The sequence below is a fragment of the Pogoniulus pusillus genome, chromosome 7 (assembly GCF_015220805.1).
Source record: "Pogoniulus pusillus isolate bPogPus1 chromosome 7, bPogPus1.pri, whole genome shotgun sequence".
Classification (NCBI taxonomy): Eukaryota; Metazoa; Chordata; class Aves; order Piciformes; family Lybiidae; genus Pogoniulus; species Pogoniulus pusillus.
This window is the reverse complement of record NC_087270.1, coordinates 20,238,419-20,265,823: the sequence shown is the minus strand read 5'-3', so window position 1 is coordinate 20,265,823 and position 27,405 is coordinate 20,238,419. Positions and strand designations below refer to the sequence as shown.

Below are 27,405 nucleotides of genomic sequence, written 5' to 3'. Positions count from 1 at the left end.
AAAGTGCAACTGCAGTCAGCAGAGGTAGTTTTCTGGAGCCTGCCTTCCCTCAGACATCAGCTCCTCGTGTTGGTGAACGTACATGGTCAAAATGCAGCAGGAGATGGACAAGACGACCTATGCAGGACTTGTAAAAGACAACAGGATACTCATGAAGGCAGCAGTTGTCAACCTTAAGAGCAACTCATATTTTAATTGAGTATATTTTTTTAAAGTAACAATAGAAACATCAGCTGCATCTCCCAAATCCAGCATTGCTTGCATGAGCTGGTAAGCTAGAAATAAAAGGAAATCAGGCGTTACCAAAAAAAAAAATCTAAGAGAATATATCTTCTAGCTTGCCTTACAACTACTGTAAACTTGAGGAGATTGTTAGAAAAGCAGAGTTTGTTTTCCAAGGGGAAAATCCCTGAAGACTGCAGACCAGCCGGGCCTCACTTATCCTCAATCATAATCTTGCCAGGCATGATAAGGTATCTCCAAGCAAGCGCCGTCCTGGGTGGAGCACAAAACCTGGGCGACCTTTAACCACTCACTGATTTTAAACAGCATTAAGCACTAAATAGCTCGAGAAAACCTTTATGCCTTCTGAAGCTGCCACCATCACCCATAACACTTGGAAGCGCTACTGCTTGGCCCTTACTTTGGAAGGACAATCTCAGAGAATAGAGTACGCTCAGGGCGGTTCGGTTACCGAGCCTGGAGTGACAGCCAATTACGAGTATTTTTCTTTTAAATGCACTTGTACAACTAGTAACCACCTTCATCTTCGGGCCAAAACGAAGGTGAACTTAGTGTCTCCCGCCCCGTCGGATCGCAAGCGACACGAGCACACCGAGATTTAACTCGCCGGAGGGACGAGGGGGTGCCCGCTCCCGCCCAGCACGGCCAGCAGCTGCACCGCCGCTGTGCTGCCGAAATAAGGGGAGCAAATTCTAAGAGCACCCAAGAAACGCCACCCCTGCGGCGGGGACGCGCCCGCCCTCGCCGGGGCTGAGGCGTGGGATCTCCTTGCCCGCTTTTCCCCAGGGCGGAGGCGCGGAACCACCTCCCCGCTCTCCCCGGCGCTGATGCGCGGCACCCCCGGCGCGCTCCCCCAGCAGCCGAGCAACACGGCCGCCCCTCCCCCGAGCGACCATGGCGCCGCCTGCTACTCCCCCTAGCGGCAGCGGAGTGCGCCCCGCCCCGCCGCCGACCCCGCCTCCGGTGACGTCCAGCCCCGCCCCCGCGGCTCGCCGCTGCCGCCGCGACTTGAGGGCGCGCGCTGAGCTCCGCGGCTGCCCCGCGCCAGCGCAGCGCTCAGTGCATCGCTCCGCACGGATCCGTGATCCGACCTGGCCTCCGGCCCCAGCCAGGAGTGGAGTTACCTCGGCGACCGCTCTGGAGCCGAGATCGTTCCTTTTCACACTCCGCAGGTAAGTGAGAGAGAAGCGATTTCTTTCTCTGCGGGACTTGCGCGGACCGGGGCACGAGGGTTGCGGAGCTAGAGAAGGAGGAGGAGAATGCGGCGGGAATTTTGGGCGCCTCTACGCAGATACCCCAGCCCTGGGCTGCGAGCACAGCGCTGCGGCGGGAGCGCTCCCCTGGCTGCGCCGCGGTCACCCCCGCGAGCACAGCGGGCGGCTTCAGCGGGCCTTCGCCCGCCCACCCACCGGTCGCATAGTTGGAGTACAAAGCTGGCTGCTCCCGAAACTGACACTGCTGCGGCAGCTTTGCACCGGCCCCGAGAGAAAGCGCAAAACCGCCTTCCGCGGATGGAAGCCGAGGGGGAGACCCGCGGAGTAACGCGCCGGGCCGGCTCCCCGCGTCCCACGTCTGCCAAGAACCCAGCCCCGTCGTTTGGGGAGGCAGTGGTGGGGGGCAATATTCCTGCCTGTCCCCTGCGTTTCTGGCCGGGGCTAAGAGCTCCCCTTCGCCGGTGTGCGCATTCGATAGAAAGGCGGGAGCTTTCGTGCCCCCTCCCCGCGCTGCCGCTCCTCACGCACCAAGTCTGCGGGCGAGGAGATGGGCAACAAAATGGTTGCACCTACGTTAAGAAAGAATGCAACAGGCCCAAATTTTCTCTAAAACGCCTCACTTTCTCGAGGAAGAACTGCTGGCCGGTAATGCCCTCGCCCTCCGACAGCTCCCTGCCTAGTTTGCATCAACTTTCGTGCTGTTTTCGGTCTAATAAGTGATTGCCTGCACCAGACACAGCAAATGCATTTATAAATGGCTCGCAAATAAATACTTCACCCACTTAATCCTGTGCACACCTCCTCTCTACGCATTCTCACTCAACCACTGTCCCCGCCGCTAGACTTGGCAGTTCTTTCTGGTTTACCCTATTTTCTCGAACACAATTAGGAACAGCAACTTTGGTCGATAAGGCAAAGCCCAGAGTCTCCCTCCCTGCCTTCCCTAGCGCACCATCGCTCCACGCAGCAGCCCTGCTTCCTCTCAGCATCTGCCGGAGCGCGCAGCAGCTAACCTCAGCTAGGTAGAATTTTGGGGGAGGGTTGTTTTTGTTGCTCCTTAGTTTTCAGGATCACCCCTTTGGCAAATCAAAGCCCTGCTCTTGCACAGCCGGTTTCCCTTCTGGTTCCGTGGCCTAAATGTGCATCTCCCTGACCGCAGAGGGGTTTGAGCACAACCTTGGTGCATCCAAAGTTGCGAGGAGTGAGGATGCAAACACGCGACGACGAGTGCATATAATTAGCTAATTCGTGGAGTGCTGTTAGGCATGGGATATTCATTTGGGCTAAAGGCAAATCACTTCCCTTCTTCAAGGGATCAATTCTGGTCACTTCAGAGTATTTTGTACACCGGTTTCACACAAAAATGTAGAGCTACTTCACAAATCATATTCTCGCAAAAGAGCAGAGCAGCTGAATGCATTTTCTCCTTGCCACTTCGAGTCACATTTTGTATTTCCATCTAAATCTTCAATGCAGAGAAAAAGTATAGAAAGAAGAGGCTGGAAATGTTCAGACTTAAAGAAAAAAAAAATCAATTCATTATCCTGACCCCAATTTCCTTGCCTAAAATATGCTGTCCAAAAAGATAGAAGCATCAATTATGCTCACCGTCTACTGCCTGGGGATATGGCGTCTTAATGAACATTTCTTTGAATTAGAGTGAAAAATGCATTTGTCAATTCAAGTGTACCAAGAAAAGAATGATTTGCTATAAACCAGGAAGATTGGAATGTTTTCCTGGTCAATTATATGCCACACACGAGGTCATACATGAGGGGTTTCGGTGCCCTTCCCTCCCAAATCTACACACCCTCACATTTCCTTTAATTTATCCTAGTTTCATACAGTACACCCTAGTTTAAGATGGGTTTTCAACTGCTTAATAAACAAAAGGTATACCTGAGTTTATAGACAGCCAATTATCTTAAAATATACTGATATATTCTAATCCTTCTATTCTTGCTTCTATCAGGCTTTTCTGTTTTTCCATCCACATCTAATCACTTCTAAAAGCTGTTTTTTTTTCCTGCCCTCTGTGCTCTTCCTGTGTACTAGAAACAAAAGCAATCTTTGCCATGTATTTAAAATGCTAAGTGTCTTTTTTTCTGTGATTTTAATTTGTATATTGATAGCATTTGATTCTAACTGGAGAACGACCAGATAAATACTGCAGTTCATACAATCAGCACAAAAAATAACATTCTCTGAAAGAATGATTTGGTGGTTGTTGTTTTTTTTTACTATTATCACTTATTTCTTTTTTTATTCTCTCCTTTAGAGAGTGCTTCTCATTTTTTCAACAGGAGACTTAGTTGTAATTAAAGCAGAGAAAACTGGACAGCAGCAAAAAACATCTGACTTGTAGCTCTCAAAAGCAGAGTTTTGTAGCGTGTACCACCCCCCAGTGGGCAAAAAAACTCTGTAGTAAACTCGCAGCAAGCTTTCATCTCCAGAAACAACGTGTCTTATATATTTTACAGCAAGACCAAAATAAAGATGTGTTTCTGGGTTGGCTTTGTCTTCAGTTTAGGGGTTTTTTTCCTTCCTTTTCCCCCTCTTTTTCCTTTGTAACCAGTAGCTGGAAGCTGGGAGATACTATGTGAAGCAATGGTGACTAATCAAAGCAATTGTTGCAGTTTGCAAACTTTGCATGTCAGATTATTTGAAGTGGCTTCAGTTGGTAGATGACCATCTTTGTCTCCTTCTAGCAGGAAGCATGGATGCTAATGGCTAGTTAGTACTCAAGTTTTTTTCCTTAATCACTTCAAAGCACTGGAATGCATGGAAGAATTAATGTGGGATTACTTACATTTATTTTTAATAAGTAACTAAATATCACTCAGGGCAGGCGTCTGGAAACGCGTTGAGTAGAGATACTGTATCACCACAAACTTTTTTATCGTTCAGGAGCTGTAAGAACTAAAGCAATCTTATAGCTTCATGGTTTGGGATTTTTTTAAGCCTTACTCTTGGAGCAGCAAAGGTAGTAAGTGGGAGATGAGCAAGCAACTGTTTTCAAATGCAAAGAAACGAAAATACTGAAACTTTATCTAGTGTTTCACTAATACTTTTATGTGCCTAACGTTTTGTGCCAGAAACTCCCTATCAGGTATAATTTCACCTAAACGTGTCAAGGATGGGGGAGAGGAAGATCTTTACCTTGAAACAAAGGCAGCATTTGTTTATTCTTTTAAGCACGGGCGAGTTACCTCTGCATCAGCTCTCAAAAGAAAGCCTAGAAGTCCTAACTGCCTAAACTCAAAAAGCACTAAAACACCAAACAAAACCCCACTGCAAAACACTGCTCCTCAAAGTGCTTTCTTAACGTGCAACCTTTACAGAAGCAAGGTAATCAAAACGACAGAGTAAGTAGGAATAGCATAATAGTCTGAATCTTTTCAACCTCCAGCTTCAAAAATCAGGAAAGTTTTAAGAGCAAACTTCAGAGAACAACTCTTAGTTCATTTCCATCCTCTACAGCAAATACTGGTTTGGCTCATCTTTTGCTCAGAATCCATTTCTAACTGAGATTCACTTGCATTTGAGGGAAGATCACACCAAAATCTGCATTTGTTGAAAGACATTTGAGTTATAACTAGGAAGACGAAAGTGATATTTTATTCAACTACTACACAAGAGGGGGACCAAGTATAAGTAAATAAAATGTCCAACAGAAGAAAAAAGGAAAACAACGAATTTCACCAAACCTCGTAGACACAGCTTTGCCAAAGGGTTCACTCTCACTTAAACTGCTTTGCATTCCTTACTCCTTGGAAAGGCAGCTAGAGGACCTTCTGTTTGCCCAGCACCAAACAAAAGACTGGGGCACCTTCCTGAAATACGATGATCGTGGAAATTGCAAAGCTCCTAGAAAGGATGCTTAGAAAGCATTTTGCTGTCACTATCAACTAAACCCTGAGTAATACACTTAAACAACAAAGTATGGACGTTGCTTTAAGTATAGATTAACACTGGGGAACTTCTTTTAAAAAAACGAAGCTGGTGAAGCTACTTAAGCAGCATGACCTCTATAAACTGGTGCTACAAGCAGTAGATAGACTTCATGAGTATTTTCAAAGATGATAAGCACTTTTTTTTTTTGTTCTTGATACATTCCAGATTATAAGCAAATGCAGAGGTAATTCTGGAATGCAAGCACACTGATTAAGCAAAACTGCTAGGCTTATCAAACACATATTCTAATGTTAACTTTAAATGATACTCTTATCATTTATAAGCTAAAAATACCAGGCTGTTTCCCTTCCCCTTGTTACTTTGATGGTTAGAGAGAAGCTACTGAACTACCCGAGTTCCTCCCAGAGAACATAGAGGTAGATTAGAAATTCAAATAAGCATTGTGTGACCTGAAGTGAGGCAGGTCTTGATTTTATTCATGTTTTATCAGAGCTTGGGGGGAAAAAAAAAAAATCTTGCCTAGGCACTGGTTTTTGTAACAACTCCCAACTTATCAAACATACCAAAGCATTTTTTGGTGTGTTTTTTTTTTTTGTTTTGCTTTTCCTACTGTTGCCTGCCTATAGGCCAAGGAGCACAGCTGGGCTCCATTCCTCATAGTAAATAAAATGTTCTTCTTCAGTACATTTTTCTTCTACAGTGCAAATTACTTTGAACTTTTTAAAATTAAATATCCCCCTGCTTAGCTGTACCACAGTGATAAGTACACACGTGAGGCTCATGCATTACCACTATCTGTAGTAATACACTTGCTTACACAATGTCCCAGGAAAAGTCATTTAACCATGCAGTTCAGCAAAGTTCATGAAAACATTCAACTTGGCACAGAGATAAGCAAAAAAGCTGCTGTTCGGTTGCTCTGTTACTTTTGTTACCAAAAGAAAAAAAAAAAAAAAAAAGTCATTTTCACATTTTCTAAGCATGAATTTCAGCACACATTTTCTGAAATCTGCTCTGTTCAAAAGTAATGGCTTCTTTCAAAATCATGTGTCCATGAAGCCTCCCAATGTGGTGGTGTAGAAACCTGGACACAGTGTCTGTACCAGTGGGGGTCGCGTTTCTTTTCATCTTGCCGGATCAGCTATAATGACTTGATGTCAGGGAATATTTAGAGACAGCTCAAGAAGGGGAAAGTTGGAGCATGGCAGCAGGATTCCCTTTTTCTCTGTAGACAGATCACTGGAGCCTTTGATATGCAAAACCAGTGTTTCCAGCTATAGCCTGAGATAAAAAAGGGAAGTGTGAGATATCAAACAATCAAAACCTGAGGTAAACTAATTCTAAGTTTAGAAAAGGGAATGAGTGGTATAGTCTTAATCCACATTTTTTAAACACTGTTGCCTTCTCTGAAGAGGCCTGCTTTTAGTTTTCTTTCTCTTGTTTTCATGTAATTTTGAGAGGAGGGATGAAAGTCTCCAAGAACTTAATGAGCTTTAGTGCTTTCATTTTAATCCTACACTGCCATTACAACAGAGGCAGTAAATGAAAGGATGAGTATCAGACAGAGCAGAGAGGAAACAGTTTATATGCTAGAAAGGTAAAACTAACGAACATACTTTCCTGTGTGTATGTAATGTATGCATACCATAGTCTCTGTCTTGCTTAATATTGACAAGTTCTTTACAGCTCTGAAAGTTCTAAAGAAAATGTATGGGTTTTTTTTAAAGTACTTCCAAGTTATTGTAGCTTTCAAAGGCATGTTTAAGGAATTTCTGTTAATACCTCACAACATACTTCTATCTTCTATTGTAACTACACAAGAGATGCATTTCTTTCCTGCAGCTGTGAAGCAGTTTATTTCAAAGTTTCAGGAAAGCCTGGACTTCTTTCCCCAAATGCTTCAGTAAGAAAGACGAACAAAATTGCAGGAGTATGGAGCCTTTCTGGTCTGTTTGGTAATGATTGCATAATTTACCCAAATTACGTTAAGTTACCAAAAAGTATGCATTCCTTTATATCCTAAAGTGTGGTCACAAAGATTGAGAGGTTTTTGCCATAGATAAAGTGTAGATTAAAATATTTTCTTTAAACTATTTTGGGGGTCTCTAAGTTACTGTTTTCATTGCACAACTGCAAAAGCAATGCACAGATGGACATGAAATCATCAGGAGAGAAAAGGCTTTAACTATTCCCTTAATAGGTAGTCACACCATCTCTAAAGGGGTATTTTTCATGGTCAATCTTTTTTCTATGAAAACAGCAACATAATTTGTATCTATGTCGGTAATTTTGTTTTGGTACTGGTTTCCCACTGCAGTCAAAATTTATTCATCTGCTTTAAGATGAACCTGCTTCAAACTGCAGAAGATGGAGTTTTAAAACAAAGACTGTTCTGTTTAGGTCTAATACTGTATGAAGAACCAAAAGCTACTCTAGTTAATAGGAAGGCAGCTAAGCAAGCATTACTCAGCATGCTGCTTCCTGCTAGCATTTAATTTCTGAGGAGCAGGCTCAATTCTCTAACACGCAGTCACAAAAAAGGAAAAGCAAGTGAATGTTCAAGATTTTTTACATTTCAGATTTAACAACCTACTACTTAAAAGAGGAGAGGGAACATAAACTTTGGCATCTCACTGAATGGTTCCTGCAGCAGTGAAATGAAATAGCCCAAGTTAAAATACCATTCAAAAATAACCAAATAATTTGAATTCTTAAAAAAAAATAGGAACAGCCAAGCCTGAAATATTGGAGGTTTTAATTAGAAAAAAACATTAGATGAAATGCTAAACATCAATTCTGGTGTGCAAAGTGATAAATACAACAGCTTAAAAGTTAATACTGCAAATCAAGCACATTGGATGGACAAAACCCACATATGTACCTGTTGTGAAAGAGCTGACGCAGGGCCCTAGTTAGGCCCCAACTCAAAATCAGCACGTTGCAAATGTAAAATATTAATGCAGCATTTCAGCAAAGCTGTTTTCATCCAGTAACTTCTGAGAGGTAATTATCTCCTTTTACACTTAAAACCGATTTGAGGAACAGCAGCTACCTCAGTTCAGCAAGAACACAAAACAAGCACCCATTTTGGCTTCCTCCAAGGTGGCAAGACCAGCATTTGTCATCAGGTGGGAAGCATCAATTACAAATATTTTGCTGTTGCCTGTCAATTCAGGATGACTTTGTTTCCTACTGAAAGGAAAATACAGCTGCAGCAAAACTGCAGTAACATCACACTGAACAGCAAAGTGTTTTCTTAAAGAGCTCTGTATTTTGCTGAAATGCCAATACTTTGGGAAAACAAAGTGTGCTGGTCATGTACACAACAAACAGTGTGATTTATGCAACACAATGCATAGCAACACAACTCTGAATACCAGTTTCCACCAGTTGTTATTAATTCCAATTTCTTCTGTTTGTTTTCCCTTTTGCAGATAAATAAGAGTTCAAGGACAGCTTTAAAAGGGGACTTTTCTGGGAAGGCAATGATAACTTTGTGGCTTTTTTTAACGAAGAAAACCATCTGACTTGCCTAATGTTTCTACGCTAGAGTAAGTCCTGTTCTTGCAGCGCAGGAGGAATTCTTTCCTGCATTACAAATTTGAAGGAGTGTTAAAAAGTGAGAGTTGGGAAATGGTTCTCTCAAAGAGGCATGGATGTATCAGGATGTAGCTACTGTACAAAGTTTATACTTGGATAATTCTGGGCAGGAAAAAGCAGCCCCGTTCCTGACCTCCTGAAGAGACTACCATCCTTCAGGTCTCAGCATAATGAATGGTTTCCATCACGTGGCGCTGAAGTTACCACCTCCAACTACTACGCTGCACAGAACAGCTTGTAAGAGTTAAAAAGAAAGTAATTCCTGCTAAAGCCATTAAACCAAACAAAAGAGGCTCTTCATTCACAGACTTTACATGAGGACAAAAATAAGAGGGAAGCTGAAGCTTTTTTGTGGCCTGGCCTGGTGTGCTTATGTACCATGATAAATCTTGGTTGGAATGCTCATTGAGTATCGTGCCAGGAGACAGGAAACACACACCACCGAGAAGGACCATCTGAGTAAACACGGGTGAGAAAAAAGCAGCTCCATGGAGTAAACCGTAAGAGTGCCTCACAGGAAAGACGTTCCTTGACTGGATATCCTCAAGCACAAAATTTACTCGTACCTTTGAATACGGTAGGATCAATATTAATTTATTTTCCTTTCTGTGCCTCAGAGAATAAAGTTCAATTAATATATGAACCCACAAGAGAAAAGGTCTTGACACTGCTTAATGCATAGGTCATCTTGCAGAAGTTCTCACAACCCTAATTACAATGGTAATTGAATTATGTTGTCTTAAAAGCTATAAAAATGCTAATTACCTGAGCTTAGTGTACAAATACACTACCAATACGAAGTACAATTTCAGTCTTAAGAGTTAATTTATATTATCCTACCTTGCACAGTTTGAACTAATAGGATGGGAAATGTGGTTAAACCTGCCAAATAGTGTCTTATTAGTGTGCTGCTTAGTAAGATGACTTTTGAGAATGACAAATATTTAAGCATGAAATTAAGCATGTAATGAAACATTTTATCCAGTCAACTAGAAAGCTGTGGCTCTACCAGCTACGTCAGGTTGTTAGTTAACTACGAGTTTTAACTACCAATGTTTAACCTTTGTAAACATCTCAGAACAAAACCCAAGAGAAGTAGGCTGCGATATTTGTATCATACACAATGTGATGTAGAGCACTCTGAAAACCTTGGGTGGGAAGGGAGGGAATTGATTTTGCTTGGTCCTTGCTCTTTTGCCTGTATTTTATGCCATGTCATTAGGACGTTTTTGGACCTCCAAAACAGTTACCACTAAACCTGTGGGTTTGTTAAGGGGTTTTATAGTTCACTTAAGGCCTCCTGGGGTAGTTAGCTGGCTTAGGAATTACTTCTTATCTTTCAGATATAGAATGATTTACTTGAACTCTTGTATGACTTCAGCTCTGTACTTACCTAGTATCTGTGAACACAAACTGCCTCTCCACACAAAATGTGAAAGAATCCTTACAAAGGTCCTTCTTAGTCAGAACAGTTCATGGATCAGACATACATGATAACCTATTAACTGAATTGATGTAGTACAAGTAATGGTGCAGTTATTGATGTAAGAGTAAGTGGAATGTGTCAATGATTTTGAATGTTAGCTTAATATGTGTGTTTCGGATGTTTTCTGTGCTGTTGAAGTTGAATTTTCATTGCAGTTTCTTCACTGATGATCTGGATAATTTTGTTTGTTTGGTTTTTTTAGATTGTTGAAGATCAGAACTGTATACAAATCTCATCATTCCTGACCATGATTAGTGTAACCTGGAGCATCTTCCTAGTTTGGACTAAAATAGGGCTGTTACTTGACATGGCACCATTTTCTGTTAGTGCCAAACCATGCCCTTCAGTTTGTCGCTGTGATGTGGGTTTCATATATTGTAATGATCGCGATTTGACGTCTATTCCTACAGGAATCCCAGAGGATGCTACTACTCTCTTCCTTCAGAACAATCAAATAAATAATGCTGGGATTCCTTCAGAACTGAAGAACTTGCTTAGGGTGGAAAGAATATATTTGTACCACAACAGCCTAGATGAATTCCCCACTAACCTCCCTAAATATGTTAAGGAACTGCATTTACAGGAGAATAATATAAGGACCATTACTTATGATTCACTTTCACAAATTCCTTATCTGGAAGAACTGCATTTGGATGATAATTCTGTTTCCGCTGTTAGCATTGAGGATGGAGCTTTCCGGGACAACATCTATCTCAGACTTCTTTTTCTCTCTCGAAATCACCTTAGCACCATTCCCTGGGGTTTGCCTAAAACAATAGAAGAGCTACGCCTGGATGATAATCGTATTTCCACAATTTCAGAGCTGTCCCTTCAAGACCTTACAAATCTAAAACGCCTTGTTTTAGATGGAAATCTTCTAAATAATCATGGATTAGGAGACAAAGTCTTCACAAATCTCGTCAATCTTACAGAACTGTCATTGGTCCGCAATTCACTCACAGCAGCACCGGTAAACCTGCCAGGAACAAACTTAAGAAAGCTTTATCTTCAAGAAAACCACATCAACCGTGTGCCACCCAATGCTTTCTCTTACTTAAGGCAGTTGTATCGACTAGATATGTCCAATAACAATATTAGCAATTTACCTCAGGGTGTCTTTGATGATCTGGACAACATCACTCAACTTTTTCTACGCAACAACCCTTGGCACTGTGGGTGCAAAATGAAATGGGTTCGTGACTGGTTACAGTCATTGCCTTTAAAAGTTAACGTACGTGGACTGATGTGTCAGGCACCAGAAAAAGTACGTGGAATGGCTATCAAAGACCTCAATGCAGAACTCTTTGATTGTAAGGATGATGGCATGATAAGCACCATCCAAATCACTACTGCGGTACCAAACACATTATACCCAGCCCAGGGACACTGGCCGGTTTCTGTGACCAAGCAGCCAGACATCAAGACTCCAAACCTAAACAAAAACTACAGGACCACAGCAAGCCCAGTGCGCAAAATCATTACAATATTTGTGAAATCCGTAAGTACGGAGACCATTCACATCTCCTGGAAAGTTGCACTGCCAATGACTGCTTTAAGACTGAGCTGGCTCAAGATGGGTCACAGCCCTGCCTTTGGATCTATAACTGAAACGATAGTTACAGGTGACAGAAATGACTATTTGCTCACAGCTCTCGAACCAGAATCGCCGTACCGCGTATGCATGGTTCCCATGGAAACCAGCAACATCTATCTCTCTGATGAAACGCCTGAGTGCATTGAGACCGAGACAGCACCTCTTAAGATGTATAACCCTACCACCACCCTCAATCGCGAGCAGGAGAAAGAACCTTACAAAAACTCCAGCCTGCCCTTGGCCGCCATCATCGGCGGCGCGGTGGCACTGGTGGCCATAGCACTGCTGGCCTTGGTCTGCTGGTATGTCCACAGAAATGGGTCCCTGTTCTCCCGGAACTGCGCCTACAGCAAGGGACGCCGGAGAAAAGATGACTATGCCGAAGCGGGAACTAAGAAGGATAACTCCATCCTAGAAATCAGGGAGACTTCTTTCCAGATGATACCAATAACCAACGATCAAGTGTCCAAGGAGGAATTTGTAATACACACCATTTTCCCACCTAATGGCATGAACCTGTACAAGAACAGCCACAGTGAAAGCAGTAGTAACAGGAGCTACAGAGACAGTGGTATTCCAGATTCAGATCATTCACACTCATGATACTGAATGACATGAAAGACTGGTTTGGGTTTTGTTGGGTTTTTTGGTTTTGTTTTGTTTTTTAAAGAAAACAAGAAGAGACTGACTTAACAGTTGCTGTTCTACTGCAAAACACTGGATTAAAAGACTGACAAAGCAATGTACTGTACATTTGCCATATAATTTATATTTAAGAACTTTTTATTAAAAGTTTCAAATTTCAGGCTACTGCTGCGATTAATGCAGTGGGAATACCTGACCACAATTCTATATTTTAGTATTTTTTAGTAATTTGTACTGTATTTTCCTTGCTAATATTGAAGTTACAGACCATTTAACTTTTGTGTTCTACTGAGTAAGATGACTTGTTGACTGTGAAAGTGAATTTTCTTGCCGTGTTGAGCAGTCAGAACATTCATCTGAGATCCTTTTAAGTGTAAGCACAGGCCATTTTCCACTTTGGTATCAATAAAACAATGTTGAACCTGGCAAATCAGGAAGATCAAGAAGTGGTTGCAAAAACTGAACTTCCAATGTTTGGTCTCTTAAATCTGTAAACCACAACAATATTCAATAAACAAAAATGCGTGTAGTAATGGGCAATATCAGCTGTCTGGATATATCCATTCGACAATGGCGAAATCCAATTTAAGAGAAAATCAAATCAATGCCATGCATGAGACTGAAGCTTTTGACATGTTTAGGAAAGAAAAAAATTGATCCCTGGAAGAAAGCATAATGAAATTCCTAACAAGGAATTTAAGAATAAGTGCTAGGCTCTGCAAGACAAGGGGCTAGATAGGGATTAGGGAGAGATTTGTGGTTATCAAAGCCGGTGGTCTGCTTATTAACAGAGACGGATGGGCGCAGGCATTCAGGAGGCAAGGGCAGGAAGGACAGAGACAACAACCTGGAAACAACTTTGAACAGAAAAGGGGCTGCAAGTGCAGTTTCGTAAGAATAATTAGCAGGATGGGAAAAAAAATGAAAGGGTATTAGTAGCAAGGTCTCAAAAAACTTCAGTAACGAAGGGAAGCAGACAATTGTGGAAGACAGCTATTTTTAAGTGTATACTCCAAGAGTATACAGGCATTACAGTCAGGAATACTGCCCATTACTGTCACAGTTTCCCAGAAATTCCCTGATAAATCTGTAAGGTAATATGTTTCTTTCTGCCTTCCTACTGGACTACAAGTGATTTCATGTTTAAACCCCAAGCCACAAATTATTGCCATGATCATTTGTTTCTTCAACTGAAAACCAAAGTGCTTTGTATGCCCTTTGGCCAGTCTTGTGTGCCTTGATCCAATGCTACATGTATCGAGATTTTAAAAGGTGGGGTGGGTGGGGGGATTAAAATAAAATACCCACTTTTTTCGTACATAATTTAACTATGAAAAATACTGGTCTTATTAATAAATAAAGATGAAAAAATATCAGTAAAAAAATAATGCTGCACCTCTGCAGTGCGCTGATAGGAAACCCACTCAGAAGCTACTGCTTTTCAGGTCATAAACTTCACCTTTTTCTTCGTTCAGTTTGACACTATTACACTTGCAGGCTTTCTGTATTATTAATCACTTGGAAAACACATTTTCACAAGTTCAAAGTGTGTGAACAATGAATGAGAGAGAAGCCATGGAGTTACAATCCTCTGAAATACATTTTTTTTCAAACAGAAACTGCAAATAAAAAGGAAAATACTGTTTGGGCCAGTATCTCAGACAAAAAAGGAATGTATACCCAATGCAATTTCACATTAAGAGAATTGTAGCAGTGCTTGGCCTGTCTTTCCCTAGGGGTTGTAAAGGATGGAAGATGACAAGAAAAAACGGTGGCAAACACCAAGACTGATAATTTTGGCAGTCAGCTTCCAAACAGTTCTCCTGCCAGGGATCTATCGTAACTACACAAACTCAAAACTTCCAGCAACAGACAGCTCTTCATCCTCATGTTCCAGGTGTGTCTAGGGAAGTTCCTCCCCAAGCCCCCTTTACCACAGTACTGTTTCCTCAACCTTGCCTTCAGAAATGTCTCCTCCTATGATTCCTGAGCAGTGATGGGGGAGTCACAGATGGAGAAACAGCACTGTGCTTCCCTACCAACTTTCAACAAATCACATAATCTCCTTCACATGGAGCACTGATTGGATGCACGGTGCCAAAAGTAACAGAAAGGGCCATATTAAGTAACTCTGTGCTCAGCTCAGTGTAAAGCACTAAGCATGACTATTTTGCTGTACTTGCCCATCAGGTACAAATCTAGGGAAGGGTGAGAAAGCCAAGATTAAAGCACATGGAGCCTCATTATGATTTTGTACAAAAGCTTTCTGAAGCAGTAAGCAGGAAAGAACCACCAGCACAGATGGAGAAGACTGACTTGGTTTTCATCTAAGCTAGTATATAGGCACCCCTTATCTTTAAGATATATAACGATTTCTTTGCCATCAGCTCTCTGATAACAAAATTAAAGAAATTTTGCTGGATTTTCAAGCTATTTATTTAAATACCTCTCCCCTAGCTAACTCCAAATTCATGACTTAGAAAGGGCAAAATAACACTCAACAAGCAGTCTCCCAGGCCTTTTCTGAGGTACCTCAACTGGCTACTGTGCATCTCAAGTGACGGCAGTCAAAGGTCATATGGACTAATAAACTGCTATTTGAGAAAGTGGTAATTGCATATAAAGATACAAGGACTTTTCATGCACAATTTATGCACTATGAGGCAACAGTATGCATATCTAAAGCAATTTCAGCAGATTTGCCCACTTGTTGCTGGTTCACTTCCACCAGAGAGAATGAAAACCTGAGAAAGCAATTCTGTTCTCTGGGGATAGGCCAAGTTTACAGGGTGAGATGGAGTCCTGCACTTGATCTCAATGGAAAAAGTGACACATCCATGCATGCAAAGCTCTTCCCTAGGTTCTACAGCAACTTTTATGCAACATGCATCATATAAATATTAATCTGGCAAGTGAAAGATTGATTACAAGAACTATATTATTTTCCTTTTGCTCTTTACACAGATTTCTGTTCCTCTCCATGTCACACTTGTCTCTTGAACACTTTTCTACTTATCAGAGCTGCCATTACAGCATCCAACATTCTCAAGCACCACATATAAATCCCTTCTCTTAGACAGTTACATACATAGGCAAATCGGATTACTCCATTGAGCAGTTTACTCAACACATTGATCAAAATAACATTAATCCACATTAAATTTATCTCAAATCATTTTCTAATTCCACGTTGCTTTGGTGTATGGTTTGACATCTAATTGTGGAGAAAGGAGTGGATTTTTTTTCAGCACTGCCTACACCCACGTGCAGAGTTAATTCAGCCAGCATTCTCCATATTAAAATATGCTAACTATCTTTCATGTTCTTTATTATCATCCTTTTTTCCCCCCCTCCATTATTATATATATTGCTATCCTGAATTGCTCACTGTTCTGTTTTAACGTGAAAGCTAACTCAAAAAAAAACCAAACACCCTGGTATTTTGGAAACCATATTTTGTCTCATCTCAGTATCTTCCAAAACTCAAATTGCTTCATTTACAAGCTATTATTTTGTAGCTCTGTACAACAGCATGAAATACAAAAAGTGTTTGTTGGGTTTGAGGATTTTTTTGTTTGGGTTTTTCATTTGTTTGGGGTCTTTTTTTTTGGTTGGTTGGTTTTTGGGATTTTTTTTTTGTCCTGGCTTTAACAGTACCAAATTGAAAGTATTATGGTTTTGGAACACAGTTACCATTTCTTCTGCTAATGCACTAGCTTAGCATGCAAGTTATATTGTGCCAATGCTGTACAGATTGAATGTAGAGCAGCAAATGCAATAAAGCAAGAGCAAAAGTAATAAAGCCTTATTTGCTATTAAAATACTTTACTGATGACATAAGTCACTAAAGCACGTATGTAGAATTCTAAGTAAAAGGATGCAATTTTGCATATTCACTTGCACCTAAAGTTCGATAATATCTTGAAATGTGAATTGGCAGATGCCACATCTGTCTGGATTTATCCAAACCACATTTGCTTGGGATAGTTTTGGATGGAATCATCATTTGCACAGATACCCTCTGCATTCAAAACATCTTCACCTTGCTTCCAAATTCATACATTGTTTCAGCATCACTTTGACATTAATGATCTTTGTCCAATTAACTGTTTCTTTACTGATGCCAGAACAAGACAAGCTTCAAGCCACAAGCCAACACTTGCCACCACTAGTACATTATTTTTCAGAGCATAAAGTTACTCCATAACTGGGAAGTTTCTTTGACACTAGCTCAAGGTGGTTTTAGCCAGAAATGAAAAGCCCATTAGCTCAATTCAGAAATGAACATTTTATACTTTTTGCAAATTTAATTCTGGGCTTGGCAGAGTAGGGTTCCCTCGTCATGAAATCAGAGCATTTTCAAACACTCTGACACAGGTATCAGATGCTGGAAACAGCTGCTTTAAGTGAGTCTTTTTGTAAACATGCATGGATTTAAGTCATCAAATATTTCCCTCCTCTTCTAAAAAGATCTAAATAAAAACCACACAAAGTGGGTGGATCTGACTAAAACAGTGACAGACCATATGGCTGAAGACAAGCATCAAGACCTGTCTGGATGCATTCCTGTGTAACCTGCACTAGATTATATGGTCCTGGCCTGTCAAAGGGGTTGGACTTGAACATCTGCAGAGGTCCCTCCCTTCCAACCCCTAACACCCTGTCATCACCTATGTTTTACCAGCACTGGACATCAAGTGAGATACTAATTTTATAGTAGTCTTTAAAAGATGGCTGGAGAACAACACTGCCCTGAGGGAAACCAAAACACTTCATCAAAATTGGTGTCAAAAGAAATAACCATCTTCTGGATTATCTGTAGTCTAAGGCAAAGGTGCACAACACACATTTTGGAAACTGGGAAAATGTCTGTTCTCCATGGACATCATAAATGTCCTACACCTAAAACCTGCAGGCCAGGGTAGCAGAACTGTATTGCCCAATTTCAACTGCTTTACGAAGCCCTCTTGAGGGTTTTTTGGAATGAGAATGTTGTGGAGTGATGGTATGAAACCCCTCAAAACTACTAAGACAACTACATGAGCTAGAGCTGAATCTGAACCTTCTAAGCTTAGCAAAAGCACTCATAAATAAGTTATAAAAATAGAGCTGTCTTAAAAGAACTAATTAAATAATCGGACTTGTTAAGCTGGTTGATAGCATTCATACAGGCTGATACTCTGTCCTGAGCAGCCCTCTTAAGCAAAGGGAGCAGCCATAGCCAAGTGCCAGCATGCTCCTCTCCCCTTCCTGAGGTTAAGAATATCTATAGATGCAGCCCTGGAAGGCTTCACTGGTCAAAATGAAGGGACTGTGCGATAGTCTTGAATTAACTCAGGGAATATTATTTACAAAAGGATGGAATTATGCACATATTTTAGTTTAACTTTCTTAACTTATGCAAAGTATTTTCAACATTATTTAAATCAGAAATGCGCATCTCAGTTATGTAATACTGAGTCCCTTCAGTGGTCTCGGTCCTTGCTAAATGCCTACTAGACAAATACCTGGCTTACTGCATGAAAAGATAAGTTTTCTGGAGGGGTAGTGATTTGTTTTGTTTAGTTTGCAGAGTTTTGCACAGAGGTTGTGTTGTTTGTGTTTGAGGGTTTTTAATTAAGAGGTATGAACTATTTCACTCAATCTTTCAGTTTTCATTGCATACAGAAGTGAATTAGTTGATTTTAAGTTAGTGCCCATCCATCCCACATTAATATATATTTATGGCAGGTGCTGGCAACATAAGAGCTCTCCATGAAGTTTCCCATCTCTCCTCACAAGAACACCTCACAGGACCTTAACTTCAGTCTTTTTATTGCAAGAACTGCCCTCAAGCAAGACATTGGTTTTCACCACTCTGAGACTCTCTTGAAAACCTGCAGTGCTTTATTTTGGAGATGCACAGGACATACACAGCTATGGATTAGAAGCAGACATCTTTAAGGCTGGGCAGTACACAGCAGGCCACCTCAAATCTTAGTCCAACTCTGAGCCTACTATATTAACAGCTCTTCCTGAATTACCAGAACGAGCATTAGCAGCTCAAACAGAGCTACTTAGGCTACTGTTCTGTATGTTTCAAGTGGAGTTAATTAGGCATAAACATAAGTATCGTTTTTTCCACAGATTCAATAGTAAAAACAACATAATTTTTATTAAAGCTAAACCCTTCTAGCCAGGAATGCTTATGTTCTGACAAAGCAAAGGGTTTCAGAAGTCCTGTTCCAAATCTTATTCTCAAAGTACCTAACCCACCCTCAATATTCACGTATATTGGCAGTTGCTTTGGCCACTGAAACTTGACACTTAGCAGCCAAAAGAAATGAAAAGTCAGCTACAGGGAAATAGTGCCAGGGGAACTGAATTGCTGACATCATGGACTTTCCTTAGACCAAGGAGAAAAGGTACTGATGGCAGCAACAGACTTGTAGGTAGGACATCCAAGTTATCTATCTCACAAGCAACAAGTTACGTATCTCTCTGCTTTTAACTACAGGGAAATCCTTGTCAGTAACTTGAAGGGTCAAGAAGGTTGAGCAGTAGCAGGACACCAACTACCTGTAAGCTCTTCATTTTTTTTGTCTTTTTAAAGAAAGCTCACTGAATGAGTTTGTTCAGTAAACTTGATTGACTTGCACGTAAAAACCTCACAATTGATAATTACACTTGTTAATACATAGTAAAAGAGATTAATAGAATCATTTCAATTGGAAAAGCACTGTAAGATCATTGAGTCAAATCACTCTCTAACTTGACCAAGGCTGGTGCTAAACACATCCCTCAGCACCACATCTCTGCTCCCTGGAGAGCCTGTTTCAGTCTTTGAGAATCCCTTCAGTGAAAAGGTTTCTAAACCCTCCTTAAAGAGTTTGCAGTTAAATCCAAGGTAGGCTCATGTAAAACCATTTACCTTGGAAATATTGACTATTACATAACCTTACATGATATTCTAGGGGGAAGAAAAGTCACATATTCCTAAGAAGCAGCTCTCAATACTGCTATTTAACTCTGGACCGAATAAGAGCTTAGGGAGTCCAAATAAACAAGGTCAATTAAAAAGAAGTTTCGATGAGAAATGCAACACCACAGAATAACATTTCTACAACTGAAAATCCAATTATACTGAAAATAAGAACAACTACTTCATCATAGTTTATCTGTGCCACTAAGTGTTCAAGCCTTTCTGATGACCTGTTAGGCCTGGGGACTTGATAAATGACAGAGCTGCACTGCTCAGTGCTTTCCTTGGGTGCTGACAGAGGCATTAAGCCAAATTTGACTGAAAGTAAGAGAGATTAGTTTTGACCAACATAAAATCTGTCCCAAGTGGTAAAAGCTTGGTCTATTTGAATTCATGCCCAATGCTAGCAACCATGAGTAGATGTTAATGAAGCCCCCCTGCCATTTTTCAATACATATTCTGCACATGGAAGTTAGTGCAGCACAAATCACCATCTTCCTCTTTTCCCTGTGTTATCAACTGACTTTGTGAACGTTGGTATAATTTCAGTCATTAAATATTAGAAGTACAAATAGTGGCTTGCCAATTCAGTTTTCAGGGTATTAGAGATGAGAGAAGGCAATGAAAGAGAGACAGTAGGATACTAATTAGGAAAAGTGTGCTACAATATGCTGCAGGTAGATTTCTTGTTTTTCTTATAGGTAAAAAACCCAACCAATCCAAACTTCCATTAATCCAGCTATACTGACAAAAGGACCTATGGAGCTGCTCACACAAGAAATGTATCTGGTTCCCAAAGCAACCACGTCCCATTAGGAAGGGAGGGGAAGGTAGAAGAAAGGAGTCTCTTTCTTTGATATGATTTGAAGGTGATAGTCCGTGTCCCACAGGAGCACCCTGCTGATGCGCTAAGATTGATAATCTTAATGCTCACTTCAAACTTGATGGTAGCACTGCTGCAAAACGAGAGGGCAAGCAACTTAGTGGATAGTTTCAGAGACTTCAAAACACACTGCAGATGAATCAAAAAACAACCAACCCTGTGAAATCCTCAAAAAGCACCTATCCAAGTCATTTTAATCCAGTGATCTGGTACAAAGACAAAGGATATAAACTCTTCTAATGCCATGCCTCCAGGCTCCAACCACCATTGCCAGGGCCCAGTTGACACATGCCCCAAAGGACAGGAGCCCCACAAGCTCAGTGGCACCTTACCACACAGCTCTTCAGATGTTTGCAACCTGACAGCTGTTGTTTTGGCGTTATAGGCTGCAAAAATACCTCAAGAAACAAAGAGCATGAAGGGTCCCACCTTCTGGAATAGAAGGTTTTACTACAGTGACTTCAGCTCTGGGGCAAACTCCCCTAATCAGCACATTTTTGACAGGTAGTTTATTTTTCCTCCATAGAATACTCAGCACTACTGAAAGCACTCACTGCCACATTAAATACTGCTGCTCTATTTAAACAATAAAAACAGAATTAAAAATCACCTTTTGTTCTCCTTCTACTAATAATGACTAACTTTATCCTTCAATATAATCCCTACAAATCAATTAAAACCCATTCAGTGAGTTGAAAGGATGCTATGGAAGTTTTAATACAAGCCTGGTTTGGATTATGCAAAATTGCTGATGCAAAGATTGCAGTGGTGAAATAGTTTAGAAAGAAGCAAAATAAATCTAGCTCTTAAAAATACTTCTTACTTTGTTTTGCTCACTAGTTCTGGGAAGATACTAGGTCACATTCCTACATCAGCAACCTCTTTTCTAAGGTTTGCAAGCAAAGTTATGAATGAAGTGCATAGTCTCAAAGATTCATTGACAGAAATCTCTATAGTGCTGCCCTAAAATGGTGCTTAAAGACAACAAATAGGAAAATGCCTTAAAACAGAGGAGACATCTGGGTACAGTACACTTGGATCCATCACCACGAACTGATGACCCCATCTAGGATGTGCTTGAGCCTTCTCTGGAATGAAGTAGCATTCCTGCAAAGAGGCAAATAATCGTGCTGGGCATCAACAGGTGTTGGACATCTGCCATAGCTTTTGTTGACATTTCTTACAACCTGCTGAAGTGATGGTATGGAGAGGGAAAGGGTTTTTTTACCCTTAAGAAATTCCAGCAGTTGCTGTCACCTGTGGTAGGTCTGATCAGTGGACAGCCACACATACTCTGCAAACAGTGAAAATGAGGATGAACTTCCACCTGACAAACAAGCCAAGGATCACACTTTCTACTGCTTCTGCATTTGTAGGATGCTGCCTCTGCTTGCTCAGACAAGGAAGAAAAGGCTTTTGAAGACACTGGCAAGGGTCTGGTCTTTGAAAATGTCCCTGCTAATCTTCACATCATCCAGCTTGCTCAGTCATCAAGATAGAAGAACTGTACAAGTACAAATTAGTGTCACTTACATCCTGAAAGCAAGTAAGAACAAGGATATGGAGAAAATATGCCCAAAAGCAACAGTGTATTTGCTGTCTATGATCAGATGAGCAATTACTGAAGTCTGATTCACCTCACACAAAAAAAGCCAAACAAACATGTGTCTCCATGACATTTTTACCATTTGGCTGAGCAGGCTCGTGCTGTATTAAAAGGACCATAGCCTCAATGGTTGAGAGAACAAGAAAGCAAGCAGCTTTTAGACACTGTCAAGATAGAAAACTCTACTTATACATTTTTTTTCTTTTTTTCCCCTCCTTTTTAGTCTATCAACAGAAAAAGTAAGAGGAGCACCAATGTTATAGTAAGGCATTTTGCATCCCAATGAGCTAATATAAGTAAACAGTATAAATTCATGGCCAGTCATCTGTTCAGGTACAGGACAGCAAAGAGAAGCTCCATCATCAAACAGAAACCTGAAACACCTCTCTATTTTAAAAGAGGAGAGCAGCATTATGAGCCTGCAGATGAGTAACCTCAGCACAGAACAAGATAGCACCTGAAAACCTGCTAGCAATTCCCAGGATTGCTGAAGCACAACAGGGAGATGGCCAATGGACACATGAGCACTAGGAAGTTTTCCAAGACCTTTAAACTCTTAAATCTCCAGGCAGCTAACCTAGATTTGACTGTTTCTTTCATGGTAGAATAACTGCTTGCTAATTAATACCTGTGATACATGATTATATGCTGATGATGCAGATTCCTTGAACACTGAGAACTGCTTGGGGGAGGTGCCATTAAATTGACAGTTTTGCAGAAATAATCATGGTACTTGCCTAGAAAACAAAAACATGTCCTAGATGAAAGCCAGTAGTGATGATTTAAATGTTTCATATTAAAATAAAACTTGTGAGAAATTAAAAGGAAAAAGAAGAATAAAATCACTCCTGCCCACTGTAGTGACCACGTTCCATGTTCCAACTGGATTTAAAAATTCTGGAAATAGTCTCTGTCCAGAAGAGTCTTTAAAATATGTTTTATGAGGATTTAAATATTTTTTTTCTTTATGAATGATTTGTGAAAGTTCTTGTGAGCAGCTTAAAAGGCATCTTAAAACTTAGAAGTAATTTAGAAGCTATAGCAACAAGAGAAGGGATCGGCACAATATGCAAGAGCAATGTAAAATGTACTAACCAGATATGAAAATAGCTATGAAATACTGAAATCCACACAAGTACATATTAGATCATCTGCTTAATACTGCAAAATCTGTGATATTTACTTTTCCATTCAAGAATGCTCTTTCAGATGACACCCTGAACTCTCAGAAGCATGTATTATGCAAAGCCATAGTGCAAATGAGAAAATTAAGGCTCTAAATCCATCTATTCTCCATTTTCTTCAAAAGTATAATGAAGAATAATAATAACAACAACAACAGTAATGTATTTTGCCTCTTAAATTTCACCAGTCATTGTGCTTTACAATAAAGATACCAACATATGGCCAGATATTTTTCTGTATACTGCATCATCATTCTTAGGGCACAATTAATAGCTCTTCTATGCAATTTTTGCTAAGTAGCCGAAATCCTAAAGGCTGAGCAAATGACCATACTAATTTATTAAGCTGCTTTCAAATGTGTTCAGCTTCCCCTCTTCTTTCTTTGCAGTGTTACAGGATCATTTAATAAACCAAAATTGCAGATGTTCAATCCTCTGTTTACTCATAACTGTAGAAGTGAGAGCACCAGAGCTACCTCATCTTACCAGGAATAATGCAGTGCTTTGAGGGATGGACGTTACTAAGGTGCTTTGAGAATCAGACACTCAAGAAGTGAGAGCTTTGGAGAGCACCTACCACCTGCTTTTTATGAAGCAGTACTGTACCCTTTGCACTGCTTGGTTTTCTGGGTTATGCAGTAGGTTTTGTTTCATTTGTCATCTATATGGGGAAGACTTGGACATGTTACACTGAGTCAAACATACTGACCACTCTTAACCAAACCTGCCACCATTTATGCTTTGATCAGTACTAACTGCTGCCTTCAGAGGCAATGATAAAACTCATGCTTCTCTGCTGCAAGCAGAGATTCATCAAATCCAAGCAGAACAAGCTACAGGTTCACAAGACACACAGAATCTTCCAACTTTTATGTGCAGGTTGTCCTCTAAAGTTGTCTCATGATGGGTACACCTATCTCACAGTAACTTCATTTTTGTAACATTTTCTTACAGCAGGTGCTTTTGAAGGCAAGGACCACAAAGTGAGGTCTTTGAGAGCGCATTTGAAATGACAAAAGCTAAAAGGCTTCAATTAATCAAAGTGACTATTTTTTTCCTATCAGAAGATCAACTGTTTCACAAATCCACTGTTAGGAACAAAAGAACAAATGCAGGCAGTATTTTTTTCTATTTCCCACTCCTACTCTAAGAAACGTGTGTGACATTTACGGCCACAGTGTAAAAGCTCATTAATACTATACACTGACCTATATAAAAAGGGTTATTGGCTTAACACAATAGGAGACAGTCTTGTGGAAAACAGGCAAGGAAAGCAGACGAGGGCTCAAGATAAGCCATCTCTCCACAAGCACTGGCTCAGAAGGTAAGATCATTAAATGACAGCATGGAAAGTGGTCAACATTTTTCACCTCCTCTCTGCTCATTTAAAAACTGGTTTTAAACCGCCAAATAAAAGCCCAGCAAACATCCCCGTACATTTAAAAAGGCAATTCTCTCTCTAGTGGCCACTAACAGACAGAAAGTGAGAGAAAGGTTTATTTTAGCTGAGAATCTGACAGACTGGCACCTTCTTGAAGGTGTCAGAATCCGTCTGGCGCATCCATGCAATCACCAAAAGTAGCAGTAAATGCTTAAGGAAGACAGGGCTGCTAATGTGCTATATTGGCTTCTTAAACACTTCTCCCCTAGAAGCATTGTCCGTCCTTTTCTAAGAAATCATTTAAAGCAAGGTCCCCAATCCACCTGTTCCAATACTTCCAACATTTGACCTTGGGGTTTGAGCAATATTTAATGCTGCTGGTGGTGTGTCTCATAAGAAAGCACCAAAAAAGGATGAGATACAACCTGCCTGTCAGTCTAAGCGAATTCTATACCTGATGCCTCCTCCTAAAACTATCCTGCAGGTTAAATAACTCTGCACTCTGGTTTGTTTCCTTCCATACATATATGGAAAACAATCCTATCACCTCTCAGATTTTGTTTTTTCCAGGATACTCATAAAAAAGTTCAGCCAATCCTTCTACCATTATCCTAATTACTCTTCCTTGACCTTTGGCAGTTTAAATTCATCTTCCCAAATACAAGGAGGGCACCTTCATTCCTTGCTGGTCCCAAATGATGAGGCTGAGCTTACAGAAGAAATTAACATCATCTGTCCTTAAGCACACGATGTTCTGCTGAAACCAATTAACAGCAGAGGAAAGTGGTTCCTCTCACATCATAATCCAGTCCTCCCCCGCCTCGCCAATGCTTTGGAGCCAGCAAATTTATTTAGCATGCCTCTAATTCTTCTGTAAAGGCTGATCATGAAACTATTAAATAAGGCATGATTTGATGCTTGAGGAACTCCAGCAGTGACTTCCCATGTTCAGCAGAACAACAACAACAAAACAAAACAAACAAACTCACACCAATACAAGGTTATCAAGAATGACAGCACTGAAATGCTTCTGTTTTCAAAGGTACTTTTTAAACCACCTTAAAACCCCTTCTTGCAGGATACAAGATTACCATGATGTAATCAAATTATGCCCAATTACCTCAAGTATTTTGAGCATTTGTGCCAGCCACCCACCCTGGAAAAAAACAGAAGCTGAAGTAAGACTATTTAACACACACAGATGTAGCAAGACTCAGCAACTACTTTTATTCAACCTAAACCCAAAAGGCAGCCATCATCATCCTCTGGTTCTCGGGAGAAGTCCCTATCATCCACATGAAGACCTTTTTTTAGCATCACAAAACAGCTTGCAAAGCACAGATCCCCGATGATACTGCAATTAACTCATTTCCTATACTGAACTCTCTTATGCAGCAAAAGGCATTTTAATTAATCCTTTAAATATATATTCCTCCAATAGGTTAAACCTTAATTAAAATTACAATTGCCTGATAGCATCATCTGATCTGGTTAGAGATGCATTTTTTGGAAATTTGAATTGATGGTATAGCAGCCACATGAAAGGGAATATGAATTTAATTTCACATTTTTTCAATTCAATATAACCCTAAGAAAATTAATTCACTCTGAATTTACACTCAGATTGTGTGTCCTGTTTCCATAACAACTATTTTTGCTTTGTTTCAAACGTTAGTTTTACAGGATTGTTTTGGGCTTGGCCCTGGGCACATCTCAGAGATTTGCTGATGCTTAATCTCACATTTCATTACGTATTGCTTCATTAGAACCCCATTTGAAAGCGGGTGACTAAAAATGGACCATTTAATTATTGTGAGACATTAAAGAGGCAAAAAGTTCTTTGTGATCCAAGCTGCTCCTCAGCAAGTTTTTATGATCTTTATCACAGACCTCATACATGACACTACTTTCTATCTATATTTCAGCTCTTCATCTCCTGATGGAGCTCTTCAGTCAGCACATCTGCCACTACTCCTACATTCATCTTCACACAACTTTCCTGGCATTGGGGAATACTATGATCCTGCCTGTGGGGAGACAGGTTCATGCAGTCCTTGAACACCATCACCATATGCTTCCCAAGCCCCACCTCATGCTTGAACTTACTTTCAAACCAAAGAATCAGCACAGCAACCACAGGGAAATCTCCAGCAGTATTTTCAGTTTCATACTGAGAATGCACAGGAGTCTGTTTTAAACCACCCCGTTTCTTAGAGCCCTAAACTAAGCACGGCTTCTCCAGTACTAGGCACTACCCTTAAATTGTGTTCCAAAAGGGGAGAAAACCCCACATAACAAAATTGCTAAGTTTACAGTGCAAGCACAGAATAATGGAGTTTACCTATTTCATGCACAACTGAATATAGAATCACTCCAGTACTCCCCCCTCCATCCTTGCTCAGCAACCATCTATGCACAAATGCAAAATTACATTCCGTTTTCGAGCCTGGGTACCTGAGCATCACTTCAGCTTCCCAATAAATAATACGTGCTGAAAAGCAGTCATTTACTCGTGGCTCAAACCACTGTCTGAAAGGCTCATTCATGAATTGTCAGTGGAAGTGTTTCTGCTCCATATTACGCAAATAGCCAAACTGTAGAACTGTACCAGAAGCAATCAGCTTGTTAGCCTCTGAGTCCCAAAAGCATACACACATCTTACTGCCTGTTTTCCAAAAGTGCTTGTGTGTTGC

At 40.7% G+C, this 27,405-nt stretch overlaps 2 protein-coding genes across 7 annotated transcripts in view; one reads left to right on the top strand and one right to left on the bottom strand.

Annotated features, from left to right (window-relative positions):
* Nucleotides 1-27,405, bottom strand: part of MACROD2 (mono-ADP ribosylhydrolase 2) — a 1,034,078-nt gene that overhangs the window by 907,949 nt on the left and 98,724 nt on the right. The gene's annotated exons all lie outside the window — the stretch shown is intronic.
* FLRT3 (fibronectin leucine rich transmembrane protein 3) lies at nt 1,255-16,518 on the top strand. The gene is made up of 3 exons (XM_064146155.1): nt 1,255-1,415; nt 8,807-9,549; nt 10,661-16,518. Exon 3 carries the CDS (start codon nt 10,706-10,708, stop codon nt 12,653-12,655), a length of 1,950 nt encoding a protein of 649 aa, XP_064002225.1. The 5' UTR covers nt 1,255-1,415; nt 8,807-9,549; nt 10,661-10,705; the 3' UTR covers nt 12,656-16,518.